Here is a 14994-nt window from a genome sequence, read left to right as displayed (position 1 = left end):
GTTTTGCTGTGTGCCTTGGACAAGTTATTTGATTGCTCTGTGCCTCGGTTTCCCCAGCTGAAAAGCAGGATAACACCTACTCAGCACGAGGGGGCTGGGAGGGTTAATTAGTTACTGTCTTTGAACATGTAAAGGCAGAAGTATGAACTAAGTGTTCTTAAGCTCTGAAGTGGCAGGGTTGGGGGAGGAAACCAGGCAGAGGGGAACGGAGAGGGAGCACAGAGGGTTGCTGGGGGATGTAAAGTAGAAAGAAGAACAAAGCTCTGTGTGGCGGAGAAGGGAAGGCTGATACCAGCTCCCTGCTCAGGGGTTGCATATGCTGGTGAGTTTTAGCTTATTTTCTTAGATGGGTGAGTTGAAAAGATAGAGAAAACTGCTTACAATTCACTAGAATACAACAGACATGGAGAATAGCATCCCCTTTACTGTTATTTCCTTAGAGGCAGGGCCCAGTTTATTCTGTGTCCATGGGAATCATAGAATCATAGAATCATAGAATATCAGGGTTGGAAGGGACCCCAGAAGGTCATCTAGTCCAACCCTCTGCTCAAAGCAGGACCAAGTCCCAGTTAAATCATCCCAGCCAGGGCTTTGTCAAGCCTGACCTTAAAAACCTCTAAGGAAGGAGATTCTACCACCTCCCTAGGTAACGCATTCCAGTGTTTCACCACCCTCTTAGTGAAAAAGTTTTTCCTAATATCCAATCTAAACCTCCCCCATTGCAACTTGAGACCATTACTCCTCGTTCTGTCATCTGCTACCATTGAGAACAGTCTAGAGCCATCCTCTTTGGAACCCCCTTTCAGGTAGTTGAAAGCAGCTATCAAATCCCCCCTCATTCTTCTCTTCTGCAGACTAAACAATCCCAGCTCCCTCAGCCTCTCCTCATAAGTCATGTGCTCTAGACCCCTAATCATTTTTGTTGCCCTTCGCTGGACTCTTTCCAATTTATCCACATCCTTCTTGTAGTGTGGGGCCCAAAACTGGACACAGTACTCCAGATGAGGCCTCACCAGTGTCGAATAGAGGGGAACGATCACGTCCCTCGATCTGCTCGCTATGCCCCTACTTATACATCCCAAAATGCCATTGGCCTTCTTGGCAACAAGGGCACACTGCTGACTCATATCCAGCTTCTCGTCCACTGTCACCCCTAGGTCCTTTTCCGCAGAACTGCTGCCTAGCCATTCGGTCCCTAGTCTGTAGCGGTGCATTGGGTTCTTCCGTCCTAAGTGCAGGACCCTGCACTTATCCTTATTGAACCTCATCAGATTTCTTTTGGCCCAATCCTCCAATTTGTCTAGGTCCTTCTGTATCCTATCCCTCCCCTCCAGCGTATCTACCACTCCTCCCAGTTTAGTATCATCCGCAAATTTGCTGAGAGTGCAATCCACACCATCCTCCAGATCATTTATGAAGATATTGAACAAAACCGGCCCCAGGACCGACCCCTGGGGCACTCCACTTGACACCGGCTGCCAACTAGACATGGAGCCATTGATCACTACCCGTTGAGCCCGACAATCTAGCCAGCTTTCTACCCACCTTATAGTGCATTCATCCAGCCCATACTTCCTTAACTTGCTGACAAGAATGCTGTGGGAGACCGTGTCAAAAGCTTTGCTAAAGTCAAGAAACAATACATCCACTGCTTTCCCTTCATCCACAGAACCAGTAATCTCATCATAAAAGGCGATTAGATTAGTCAGGCATGACCTTCCCTTGGTGAATCCATGCTGACTGTTCCTGATCACTTTCCTCTCCTCTAAGTGCTTCAGGATTGATTCTTTGAGGACCTGCTCCATGATTTTTCCAGGGACTGAGGTGAGGCTGACTGGCCTGTAGTTCCCAGGATCCTCCTTCTTCCCTTTTTTAAAGATGGGCACTACATTAGCCTTTTTCCAGTCATCCGGGACTTCCCCCGTTCGCCACGAGTTTTCAAAGATAATGGCCAAGGGCTCTGCAATCACAGCCGCCAATTCCTTCAGCACTCTCGGATGCAATTCGTCCGGCCCCATGGACTTGTGCACGTCCAGCTTTTCTAAATAGTCCCTAACCACCTCTATCTCTACAGAGGGCTGGCCATCTCTTCCCCATTTTGTGATGCCCAGCGCAGCAGTCTGGGAGCTGACCTTGTTAGTGAAAACAGAGGCAAAAAAAGCATTGAGTACATTAGCTTTTTCCACATCCTCTGTCACTAGGTTGCCTCCCTCATTCAGTAAGGGGCCCACACTTTCCTTGGCTTTCTTCTTGTTGCCAACATACCTGAAGAAACCCTTCTTGTTACTCTTGACATCTCTTGCTAGCTGCAGCTCCAGGTGCGATTTGGCCCTCCTGATATCTTTCCTACATGCCCGAGCAATATTTTTATACTCTTCCCTGGTCATATGTCCAACCTTCCACTTCTTGTAAGCTTCTTTTTTATGTTTAAGATCCGCTAGGATTTCACCATTAAGCCAAGCTGGTCGCCTGCCATATTTACTATTCTTTCGACTCATCGGGATGGTTTGTCCCTGTAACCTCAACAGGGATTCCTTGAAATACAGCCAGCTCTCCTGGACTCCCTTCCCCTTCATGTTAGTCCCCCAGGGGATCCTGGCCATCTGTTCCCTGAGGGAGTCGAAGTCTGCTTTCCTGAAGTCCAGGGTCCGTATCCTGCTGCTTACCTTCCTTCCCTGCGTCAGGATCCTGAACTCAACCAACTCATGGTCACTGCCTCCCAGATTCCCATCCACTTTTGCTTCCCCCACTAATTCTACCCGGTTTGTGAGCAGCAGGTCAAGAAAAGCGCCCCCCCTAGTTGGCTCCCCTAGCACTTGCACCAGGAAATTGTCCCCTACGCTTTCCAAAAACTTCCTGGATTGTCTATGCACCGCTGTATTGCTCTCCCAGCAGATATCAGGAAAATTAAAGTCACCCATGAGAATCAGGGCATGCGATCTAGTAGCTTCCGTGAGTTGCCGGAAGAAAGCCTCATCCACCTCATCCCCCTGGTTTGTCATGAAGTTCACCACTTGCTGCAGAACCATATTGCAGAATCTTAATTTTATATAAAAAATTGTGTATTCGCCTTTATGATTGCAGCGTGAACCTTGGAAATGTGAGGAGAGAGTAACTGATACAACGGTGGTCTCCTGAGTTTGCAGGGGGCCTGAAACAATAGCGCCAAGAAATGTAAACTGCCTGATTCATCTCAGTCAGCGCTCCATGGACTCTGCAATTAAACAGCCAGGGAATTTGCCATCTTTTTCACAATATCATAGAAATTCAGCATCCCTTCCATTTTTCTTCAGCCAGGCCCTGACACTTTGTTTTCTATCTCTGCCTACAGCTGCCTCTTGTTCTCCAGTTTTCCCTACGAGGGGACATTAATTGGGTTTGAGTGCATGTTCTCTGCACTGTTCTTTGGAGCCAGGCATTCAGGGTTCAGGGAGATGGGTTTGCAGCCCCTCTTACAGCCAAGAAGCGGGACAGCCAGACATGGAGGCTGGCAAGCTGGGATTCCAGCCTGGAGACCAGAGCAGTCACGATCTGGGAGTTGAATGAGCCACTGAAGCCGCTTACAAACTCCCTCTGTCCTTGGTATGCATAAGGATGGACGATGCTTCTAAGCCAAAGTTTACAGACCAATTCTCAGGAACTAGGCCTCAGGCAGTGGAGCCAGCTGCCCGAGAGTATAGTGAAAAAATGCATCATTAGAAATAATCCCTGTTAAATTTTACATCAATAAGTATTTTCAACTGAGCTATAACTGTGTTTGTGTAGGGTGGGTGGACGGAAATGGTGGGTGTTTCTTGGCAATCTAAATTGAAATTAACCAGGTCAGGTTTGCAAAAGTTGGGAGCGCAAGCAGCTACGGACACCCCTTCTCTAGAGATGAGAGAAACTTTCATCCTCCAGCAGCCATTTGGTCCTTGGCCTCTGCGCTGAGGAAGATAGCCAGCTGGTTTTTGTGCCGGGGTGTTGGTTTCCCTAGGAACAAGGCTTAGACTGTGTAAATATTTCATTTCTTACTATTTTAAATCAAAAATCCCCAGCTCAACTGAGGACAGCTCTGAAGAGTTTATACAATCATTAGCCCTGGAGTTGCAGGCATGAAGAACATTGCACTATCACCTCACCCTGCTTTGCTCTCCTAGCAGACATTCATCTCTTTCACAGCAGAGAAAGTACCAGTCAACAACAGGCTTCAATACACAAAGAAGGAGGTGACCCTGCAGGCAAATTTAAATTAGTTCTTCAGCCAGGGAGACAGAATGATGCACAGTCACTGAAACAACTAACCGTGGAACACACCCTCCTTGCATTGATCAACAAGTCATAAAGTAGAAGCAAGGTCAGATAACTAGTGATTGTCCTACCTCTCTCTTAATGTGCCTTTTGTCTACAGTTCTTGCTTGTGTCTTGTCTGAACTGGGATTGTAAGCTCTTTTTGACAGGGAATTTGTCTTTGGTATCGAGAAGTACCTTGTGGTAATATGGGTGCTCAATTATAAAATGCCACCCTTCAGAAACAAAACAAAAATGCAGCAATGGCCCCAAACACTGCACTAACATTATTGAAGGTGGAGTGTTCGGGGGCATTACTGGAGTGTTCGGGGCTTCTTAAACTCAATTAATGTTTGGAAAAAAAGGTTTCAAAAATCAGAAGTTAGAAATACATCTTTTTATTGCTTCATGGAATATGGGTGAAGTGCTGTTGCACTTCTTAGCTGTATTGATTGTATTCTGGAGGATTTTCTCAAAGTGCCTACAGTATCATGCTGGCACTTTGTTATTGTTGTACATAAACCTAAATAAATAGTGGAAACAAAAGAAAAAGCAAGTATCAGTACAAGGACCCAATTCTGCTTTCATTTAAATCAATAGGAATTTTACTAATAATGAGAGCAGGATCTGGCTCACTTAGGGCTGAGGCCTACTGAATGCCCTTCAACAGGAAGGGGGGCTGAGCTCCACAAAGGTTTGCATGATTAGGACCTGACCTTGCAAGTGTTCCCCCAGGATCAATATGCTTACTCTTCTACGTAACAGCTGAACAGGAGGGAAGGTACTGTGAAAACGAAAAATTGACAATCAAATCCATAGGTTCATCTTTTTTTTAAAAAAAAGTCCAATATTGGGAAAGAAAAACACTGTTGTCTGTATCCAGTTTTGCAGATGCATGATTCTTTCTACAAAGCTCAATACCTAAATTTGTGAGAGTGCCCCCAAACTCAAATCAGGATAACGGTGTTCCTAGTGATGGTTTGCCAGAAGCTGGGAATGGGCGACAGGGGGATGGATCACTTGGTGATTCCCTGTTCTGTTCACTCCCTCTGGGGCACCTGGCCTTGGCCACTGTCGGAAGACAGGACACTGGGTTAGATGGACCTTTGGTCTGACCCCGTGTGGCCGTTCTTATGTTCCTATGTCCCATTGCGCCACATGCTGCACATGCATGAGCACGCACATACATATACACACACAAACAGAGAGGAAAATGTGGTCCAGTCCCATTCAGTTATTCCAAAATCAAGCAAATAAGGGACCTTGATGTTACCTTCTGGTGATGATTATTTGAATCCTTTACAGTTGCAGTTTGAAGCAAGGATTTTCTAAAATGCATTGTAATCCGTTTTTTGATGGGGGAAGAGGGTGGGATAGGATCATAAAAATAACCAGAAACACACAAAAGACTCAAGTAAAGTCTAGTACTCACAGTGGCTGATGAGGGGACAATCACAAGAACTGTCATAAATTATTACTCTTATTCAAACAAACAAACAAAAACACACACAAAGCCCATGCATGCTTAATCTCTACATTTTTATTTTGAACAAAATTTACTTAATCAACAAAATCAGATCAAATTAGTTCATCCATCTTATCTCAGAGACATTTTCTGACCTACCAATTTTCCAGATACAAGACAAGATCTTAAAACCCTGAAGTTGCTTCAGTAGCAATTAAAGATTGTTTGAGGTCAACAGTTGGCAGAGTGGGGGAAACAGGAAGGTCTGTTCTGAAATGACAACAACACTGGAGGAAAACAAACTGAGAATTATAGCAATAATGATCATCTGTTCTAATCAGTACCACATTTCAGAGTCTTGGGGCCGAATTACATCAGTGTAAGTGTTAATCCATGTTTACAGAGGTAGAAGAGAATACAGTACAAATGTGCAGTTTTGATACAAAAAGTTTTAGTATAAACTTACCCAATGTATTTGGCCCTTGATCTGAATCATTTCTGCTGGCTTTCCTGACCCAAACAAGTTTCTGCTTCTGCAGAGTCAATAAAGCTGTGGAAGAGTGAGACTGCTTCACTCATCACCAACAGAGCACTCAGCAGAATTATGATTGTGGAAGCTTTATGAATGATGAATAGGAAAGACATAGAAAAAACACAGCTGGATTTTCAAAACCCATGTGTAGTTTGTAGAGTTGCCAGTTAGAAGAACTTTTTGACTGGAAACTGAATCAGCAACACAGACCATGAAACACAAAATATCATTGTTACGGAGCCACCATAAAAATCACACTTTAAATTACAGCAAAAGGTAGTTCAGAAAAACAGATCATGGGAACATGTTTTTTTATATAAAACCCTTTTTAAGATTCAAATTGGTTAAATAATAATGAGATGGCTTAAAATTGCATTTGAAAAAAAGTCATCCTTACTAGATTAGAATCCTCTTTTAGGGCCTGATCCAAAGCCAATTAAAATTAATGGGAGTCTTTCCTGTGTAAGGTTCTGAGCCTGCCCAGAGACCTAATGTCATTGCAAGAATGTCAGCTTCATTCTTCAGCTTCATTCAGCTGAGCACTGAAGTGAACAGAAGTTCAGGGCACTCACCAACTCCTATGAGGAGCTCAGTTTATGGCTGCTTTGGGCCCCTAAAGCAGAGCATTTACACACTCCCAGCCCAGCTGTTGGGGCCCAACCTTATTCCTATTGCCGTTAATGGCCAAAGTTCCATCAACTTCCATGTAAGTTCTGGTTATCAGGCATTTCTCCTAATACCAAATGCTGAGCCCACAGTTGGACAGGTAAGGGACTGAGGTTATTATTTTACAATTGTTTTTAAAATTACAAGTATCTTTCATTTTAAATTCTACACATACCTGATGATTGACTGGGATCTTATACTTGCTTACTTAGATATATTGTAAAGATATTTAGGTTCAAAATGTAGGGCTTGTTATTTTAAGAAGTTTCACTAACTCTCAAAATCTAATTTGAACCAAACCATTTGCATGAAGTGAAAATAATTAGGGGGGTTGGTTTTTTATATGTGAATGTTCCCTTACTCTGTTGGAAGCCCAAATGCAATAGCATTGCCCAAGTTACAGGAGACAGAATGAAGCCGGCAGGTCAAGCCTTCCCATTCAGTATGTGTGAACTGCAAATTAAAGTCAGTAAAAACAGCAGGAACGGCAAAAAGTCAGTTAGATTTTGAAATTCTTAAAAGATTTCTAAGTTGTTATAATTAGCAACATACATAAGGACATTTTAAAAAAAAAGATTCTTTTCTCCTTCATAGTATCCTTTGTGTATTTCACAAAAGCTTCTCAGACCTCCATATTATATTTCCCCCTGCCTTGCTTTGCAAGTTTCTGATGTAAGAAAGGAGGAAAAAGGGAAGAAGGAAAACCCGGGGAACTACAGCCACACCTCAGTCCCTGGAAAAATCATGGAGCAGGTCCTCAAGGAATCAATTCTGAAGCACTTAGAGGAGAGGAAAGTGATCAGGAATAGTCAGCATGGATTCACCAAGGGCAAGTCATGCCTGACTAATCTAATTGCCTTCTATGACGAGATAACTGGCTCTGTGGATGAGGGGAAAGCAGTGGACGTGTTGTTCCTTGACTTTAGCAAAGCTTTTGACACGGTCTCCCACAGTATTCTTAACAGCAAGTTAAAGTATGGGCTGGATGAATGGACTATAAGGTGGATAGAAAGCTGTCTAGATTGTCAGGCTCACTGGGTAGTGATCAACGGCTTGATGTCCAGTTGGCAGCTGGTATCAAGCAGAGTGCCCCACGGGTTTGTCCTGGGGCCGGTTTTGTTCAACATCTTTATTAATGATCTGGATGATGGGACAGATTGCACCCTCAGCAAGTTCGTGGATGACACTAAGCTGGGGGGACAGGTAGATATTCTGGAGGGTAGGGATAGGATCCAGAGAGAGCTAGACAAATTGGAGGATTGGGCCAAAAGAAATCTGATGAAGTTCAACAAGGACAAGTGCAGAGTCCTGCACTTAGGACGGAAGAATCCCATGCACTGCTACAGGCTGGGGACTGACTGGCTAAACAGCAGCTGTGCAGAAAAGGACTTGGGGATTACAGTGGATGAGAAGCTGGATATGAGTCAGCAGTGTGCCCTTGTTGCCAAGAAGGCTAATGGTATATTGGGCTGCATTAGGAGAAGCATTGCCAGCAGATTGAGGGAACTGATTATTCCCCTCTATTCGGCACTGGTGAGGCCACATCTGGAGTATTGCATCCAGTTTGGGGCCCCCCCACTACAGAAAGGATGTGGACAAATTGGAGAGAGTCCAGTGGAGGGCAACAAAAATGATCAGGGGGCTGGGGCACATGACTTACGAGACTTACAAGGAGAGGCTGAGGGAACTGGGCTCGTTTAGTCTGCAGAAAAGAAGAATGAGGGGGGATTTGATAGCAGCCTTCAACTACCTGAAGAGGGGTTCCAAAGAGGATGGAGCTCGGCTGTTCTCAGTGATGGCAGAAGACAGAACAAGGAGCAATGGTCTCAAATTGCAGTGGGGGAGGTCTAGGTTGGATATTAGGAAACACTATTTCACTAGGAGGGTGGTGAAGCACTGGAATGCGTTACCTAGGGAGGTAGTGGAATCTCCATCCTCAGAGGTTTTTAAGGCCCGGCTTGACAAAGCCCTGGCTGGGATGATTTAGTTGCTTTGAGCAGGGGGTTGGACTAGATGACATCTTGAGGTCTCTTCCAATCCTAATCTTCTATGATTCTAAAGAGATTATGAATTGGAGGATTCAATGAGGCAAAGTAGCTCCAGTTAATGTCATAGTGAAAAACAGCAGAACCAATCACATTGGTCTACATTTCAACCCCATTTTATATACAGAATTTAGAAGTAACAGGAACAACAATTCATAGAGGTTTTACACCTACTGATCTCACTTGTCTTGTCCCTGGGGAACCAGTTTTGGCTAGTGAGTCTTTACGAACACACAGGACCAACTGGAGTCTCCTCTCATTTACTCCTGCGCAATCCCAATGGCTTTAGTGAAATTGTGCATGCCTAACTGAGGAGAGATACTGGCACTAAAAGTTTAAAGCGTGATTATGGTGACACCAGAGACAGAAAATGCCCAGCTAACACTTAGAACAATCATTTTTTGATTTGCAAATAAAGCCAATCACAAGTGGGAAATGCTAGGTAAAAATGACCTCATGGTGTTCTCTCTTAATTGTTTCTCAGTCACATTTCCAACTGGTTGAAGAGCACAGGCAGATGTGGAAAGATTAAGAAAGACTCCACCAAGCCCCTTCCCTTCTCTCCTCCATTAATTAAGGAAATTAAATTACAATTACAGCAACAATTCACAGTTTTGGTACATGTGCAAAATCACATATTTCCCATTTCCATAAACATTTAGTGCAAATCCCTGTGGTTCAACAGGACGGGCTGGGGGTATAGAGATGAAAAGAAGACCAACTCACATGACTTCAATTAATCACAGTGTATCTAATACAAGTATTCATCTTAACCCAAGGGGAAAAATCTCCTCCTTAGGACTCAAGCACACATTCAAGTAGGGGGGAAATAGTACATGTAATAAAATGCACATAACCTCAAAGGCCATGCATCTGGATATGGCACTAAAGTCTGCAGCAGTCCCATGCAGAGGACAGTTGCTGTGAAGGGTGGGAATAACACCATTAATAAGAAAGCCACTGGTTTCTGTTCCTTCACTCCTTGGTTCTGGATGCCAAGGAGCAGTAAAGGATGTCCTGTTACAATGGTAGGGTCTAATGCAAGCAAGCTACCTTTGGGTTCTCCTTAGACACAGAGTTTGATTCACAGGACCTGTTACAGAGGAAATGTCAGGCTACAAATTGCATTCCAATTAGTTCTGCTATTGGGATTACACTGTGAGTTGCTGAGGGCATGAGGCCCTCCAAAAGGGCACCTCATTTCTTCCCTGTAGTCATTTTCCTGAAGGGACGTCCTGGCAGAGAACTAAAGGAAGAGGTGAAAAAGCACTGAACCTGGAGTGGGGGACCACGTGGATGAATCAGAGTCATTGTGGACCAGGCATCATTATATGTTGTTAAAAGAGACAAGACTTGTTTCCAAGTTGCCTAGCAATACCTCCCACTGTGTCTCACCCAGCACTTGCTTCCCATGTTGATTGACGGTGGCCATATAGCTCCCCCTTCTCCTCATGACATAGCACAGGGTGAGTTGGAGCTGGCATGCCTCACCACAGCAGGCCCACAGCTGCACCACTGATCTCCACGAAGACAAGGACCAAACAGCCTGCAGTCTCAACACAGCAAAGATAATAGATGGCAGGCAGATATCAGACCATGAGCCAGAGATTTCTACTTTTCCATCGGAAACACTGCTCGGGACCAATTCACCTGGGATCTCTTTAGGGAGTCATCTCACCAGCCCCTGCACCCTCTTAAAACTGGGTAAAAGTCCCAGCACAGAATGTGTGACATATCCTTAGGAAACCAACAGTCACATTTCTATAACAAATATGATTAAAGTGCATTCATATGGCAGAAAAACACTCAGTCCCTCCTCGAGTAGCAGTGTGGAAAATGCCACTAATAGAGGTTTGTCTTTCTTCAGGGAGGGACATCTGGCAGCTTCTTGAATGCCAGCTGTATGGGGACATTCCCTTTAATCACCGCAGTGTCAGCTGCTACTAGTTTCCTGAGTTTAAATATTGTTTTCAGTTCTGTACCAAAAAAATCTCCCAAGTCAGCTCTCCTCAATTCAGAAAGCACTGTGGTCTTTGTGGGACTGAGGAAGGAAAAATACCATGTATCACAGGGCGAGAGAGGAGTTACTGATCAGTTCACAGTTGCCCTGTGGTCAGGATCTCCTGTAAATGGATGAAACCCCATGGCTGGAACTTTTTTCTGTCTGTTTCTGTGGAGAGTTACAGAGCTGGACAAATACCAAACCCCTCAACTCAGCTCCTAGCCAACACAGCAACAAGGACACATGGAAGAGGGGGAGAGGAGACTTGGGCAGCAGTATCCATCCTGCAGCATGGAGCAATCCTGTTGCATCTGGAGAGCTCTTAATAGCTATGGAGTGTGGTGTCCATACTGGAGTTTCCACTGGCATCTGGAGAAGGTAATTGCTTCAGCACAGAGCATCCACGTTGTGGAGTCAGGAGAGATGTGTCTCAGACATGGTAGACCTCCTCCTCTTCCATGGCATGGTTGACTTCCCCTTGAAGTTGTCTGAAGGTGGTACGCCTCAGGATCTCCCAGCCACGGTGGGAACTGCTCTGGGATGTGCTCCGGGACACTGAAGCAGCAACTGGTGCTAGGTCCTTCTGGTAGGGGATCTCCCCATCCAGGTTCTCTGAGTATTTGTCGAAGTTCTCTTTATCCTGGGTCTTAAATGCTTCTGTGTAACGATGCATCTTTTGCTTGTTGGGATCGACCCTGTCTTCTACCCTGTAGAAAGATGAGAAGAAGTTGAATACACCAGAAACATCCCCGCTTCTCAACAACCACTAGCAGCTCCACCAAGCAGCCCTCTCCCAACATCACATCCAGCACAAGGCTTAGCACATCCATGGGGGAACTTGTCACAAGCAGAGCTCCTTTAGCTTCCTCCTGTTCACACACACACACTATTGAAGGAGACCCACCACCTCCACTGGCTTCTATCCATTCTCCCCACTGCCCCAAAACCTTCACTGGCATTGTTTCCTCCCTGCTCCCCAGTTCTCTATCCCCTTCACTGATTTCCTAACCACACCTTCTCCTTTCCCTTTGACCAACTGCAAATTCTTGGTGGACTTGCTCGACTTGACCCCACATCTACTTCCTCTTCCCAAAAAGAACAGGAGTACTTGTGGCACCTTAGAGGCTAACAAATTTATTAGAGCATAAGCTTTCGTGGGCTACAGCCCACTTCATCGGATGCATAGAATGGAACATATAGTAAGATATATAATATATATATATATATATATACATACAGATAAGTTGGAAGTTACCATACAAACTGTGAGAGGCTAATTAGTTAAGATGAGCTGTTAGCAGCAGCAGAAAAAAAACTTTTGCAGTGATAATCAAGATGGCCCATTTAGACAGTTGACAAGAAGGTGTGAGGATACTTAAGGAAATAGATTCAATATGTGTAATGACCCAGCCACTCCCAGTCTCTATTCAAACCCAGGTTAATGGTATCTAGTTTGCATATTAATTCAAGCTCAGCAGTTTCTCGTTGGAGTCTGTTTTTGAAGCTTTTCTTTTGCAAAATTGCCACCCTTAAATCTTTTACTGAGTGGCCAGAGAGGTTGAAGTGTTCTCCTACCAGTTTTTGAATGTTATGATTCCTGATGTCAGATTTGTGTCCATTTATTCTTTTGCATAGAGACTGTCTGGTTTGGCCAATGTACATGGCAGAGGGGCACTGCTGGCACACGATGGCATATATCACATTGGTAGATGTGCAGGTGAACGAGCCCCTGATGGTGTGGTTAATGTGATTAGGTCCTATGATGGTGTCACTTGAATAAATATGTGGACAGAGTTGGCATTGGGCTTTGTTGCAAGGATAGGTTCCTGGGTTAGTGGTTCTGTTGTGTGATGTGTGGTTGCTGGAGAGTATTTGCTTCAGGTTGGGGAGTTGTCTGTAAGTGAGGACTGGTCTGTCTCCCAAGATCTGTGAGAGTGAGAGGTCATTTTTCAGGATAGGTTGTAAATCTTTGATGATGCGCTGGAGAGGTTTTAGTTGGGGGCTGAAGGTGACAGCTAGTGGCGTTCTGTTATTTTCTTTGTTGGGCCTGTCCTGTAGTAGGTGACTTCTGGGTAGTCTTCTGGCTCGGTCAATCTGTTTTTTCACTGCAGCAGGTGGGTATTGTAGTTGTAAGAATGCTTGATAGAGATCTTGTAGGTGTTTGTGTCTGTCTGAGGGATTGGAGCAAATGCGGTTGTATCTTAGAGCTTGGCTGTAGACAATGGATCATGTGGTGTGTCCTGGATGGAAGCTGGAGGCATGTAGGTAAGTATAGCGGTCAGTAGGTTTCCGATATAGAGTGGTGTTTATGTGACCATCGATTATTACCACAGTAGTGTCCAGGAAATGGACTGCTTGTGTGGACTGGTCTAGGCTGAGGTTGATGGTGGGATGGAAATTGTTGAAATCATGGTGGAATTCCTCAAGGGCTTCTTTTCCATGGGTCCAGATGATGAAGACGTCCTCTTCCCAACTGCTAGTTCATCTCTTCTGATCTTGGTAATCTGCCTTTCCCTGTGATTCTCCAAGCTGAGTCCCTGGGAAAGACACTTTTCCCCTTGTGTTGTGCTTTGCACCTGAACTCACCCCTTCTGATCCATTTCCCCTCTTTTGTTCCACCCAAGAACCTTCCTACTTTGCTTAGCTCGCTGCTGTCTCTCTGAGGGTAGTGCTCTGCCATGCTGTGTGTTGGTAACAGACACACGATAGGACTACACACACGATTGGATTGTGTCAGTACCATTCTCTGCTTGTGGGGAGCACTTGGGGTGTGTGGTGTGCGTGTGCAGGGGAAGGGATGGGTGGGTGGGCTACACAGCACTCTCAGATGGAAGCTGTTCCCCATCAGTGACACTGTATAGCTAAATTTTAGAGTAGCAGCTGTGTTAGTCTGTATTCGCAAAAAGAAAAGGAGTACTTGTGGCACCTTAGAGACTAACAAATTTATTTGAGCATAAGCTTTCGTGAGCTACAGCTTATGCTCAAATAAATTTTTTAGTCTCTAAGGTTCCTCAAAGTACTCCTTTTCTTTTTACTATATAGCTAAGCTGCTCATTGTCTCCAGCAGGCTTGAAATCCACAAGCATCCATCTGCTGAAACCTGCTGAGAGCCCCACTGTATACTGGAACGGCTCCCCCTTGGGGCCTGATCCACAAAATGCAAACATGAAAGGATAAATCCGTACATTGGTCTTATTCTTCTCTCACAGTGGTAAGAATCAGGAATAAAACCAGCGTGAGAGCGGAGAATCAGGTCTGATTTTATCCAGACCAAAAGAAACAAGTTATATTGAAACCCTAGTACTGGACTTAAACCAAAATCCTGGATCTAAACAACTTGAAACTTTGAGGGTGGCTGTTGGAATTTGGTCCACATTTTGTGTCTTGTGTCCACTCCTGCTGAATACATTCTACTTTGGAAACATACAACATAGTAACTTGACACTTTGGGGATCATGTTAGACCCCAGGGTCCTGTCCAAATGCCCCCTTTATTATTCTTGTCTCATTTTCAAAATATTTGAAGTGCATTTCAGTGCTGGTGAAAGCTACTAGGCTGACAGGCCCAGGGACTGAAGCCTTCTGCTTATCTAACGCAGGGGTTCTCAACCTTTTTCTTTTCAAGGCTATAAAAATGATAAAAACTCCACAGCCCACCTGTGCCACAGTAACTGGTTTTCTGCATAAGAACCAGGGTTGGCATTAAGGGGTAGCAAGCAGGGCAATTGCCCAGGTTCCCACACCACAGGGGACATTGTGAAGCTAAGTTGCTCCGGCTTCTGCTTCAGCCCCAGATGGCAGGGCTCAGGGCCCTGGGTTTCAGCCCCCTGCAGCGGGACTTTGGCTTTCTGCCCTGGGGCCCAGCAAGTCTAACACTGGTCCTGCTTGGTGGACCCTCTGAAACCTGGTCGCAGCCCCCCAGGGGGCCCCAGACCTCTGGTTGAGAACCACTGATCTAATGCACAGGGACAGGTAAGTAACCGTTTTCATGTTCTCTCCACAGGTACTAATGCGGA

General features: G+C 44.9%; 1 protein-coding gene across 1 annotated transcript in view; it reads right to left on the bottom strand.

The window, feature by feature from the left end:
* Positions 1 to 8919: 8919 nt before the first annotated feature.
* Positions 8920 to 14994, bottom strand: part of LOC102932467 (transient receptor potential cation channel subfamily V member 6) — a 45665-nt gene continuing 39590 nt past the window's right edge. Inside the window, exon 15 of the mRNA XM_007068608.4 lies at positions 8920 to 11686. Coding sequence (XP_007068670.1) covers positions 11410 to 11686 — 277 coding nt within the window. The 3' untranslated portion in view covers positions 8920 to 11409. The remainder of the gene's footprint in view (positions 11687 to 14994) is intronic.

This window comes from Chelonia mydas, chromosome 1 (genome assembly GCF_015237465.2).
Source record: "Chelonia mydas isolate rCheMyd1 chromosome 1, rCheMyd1.pri.v2, whole genome shotgun sequence".
Classification (NCBI taxonomy): Eukaryota; Metazoa; Chordata; order Testudines; family Cheloniidae; genus Chelonia; species Chelonia mydas.
Note: the sequence above shows the minus strand (reverse complement) of the source record. Positions and strands in the feature narration are given on the sequence as shown.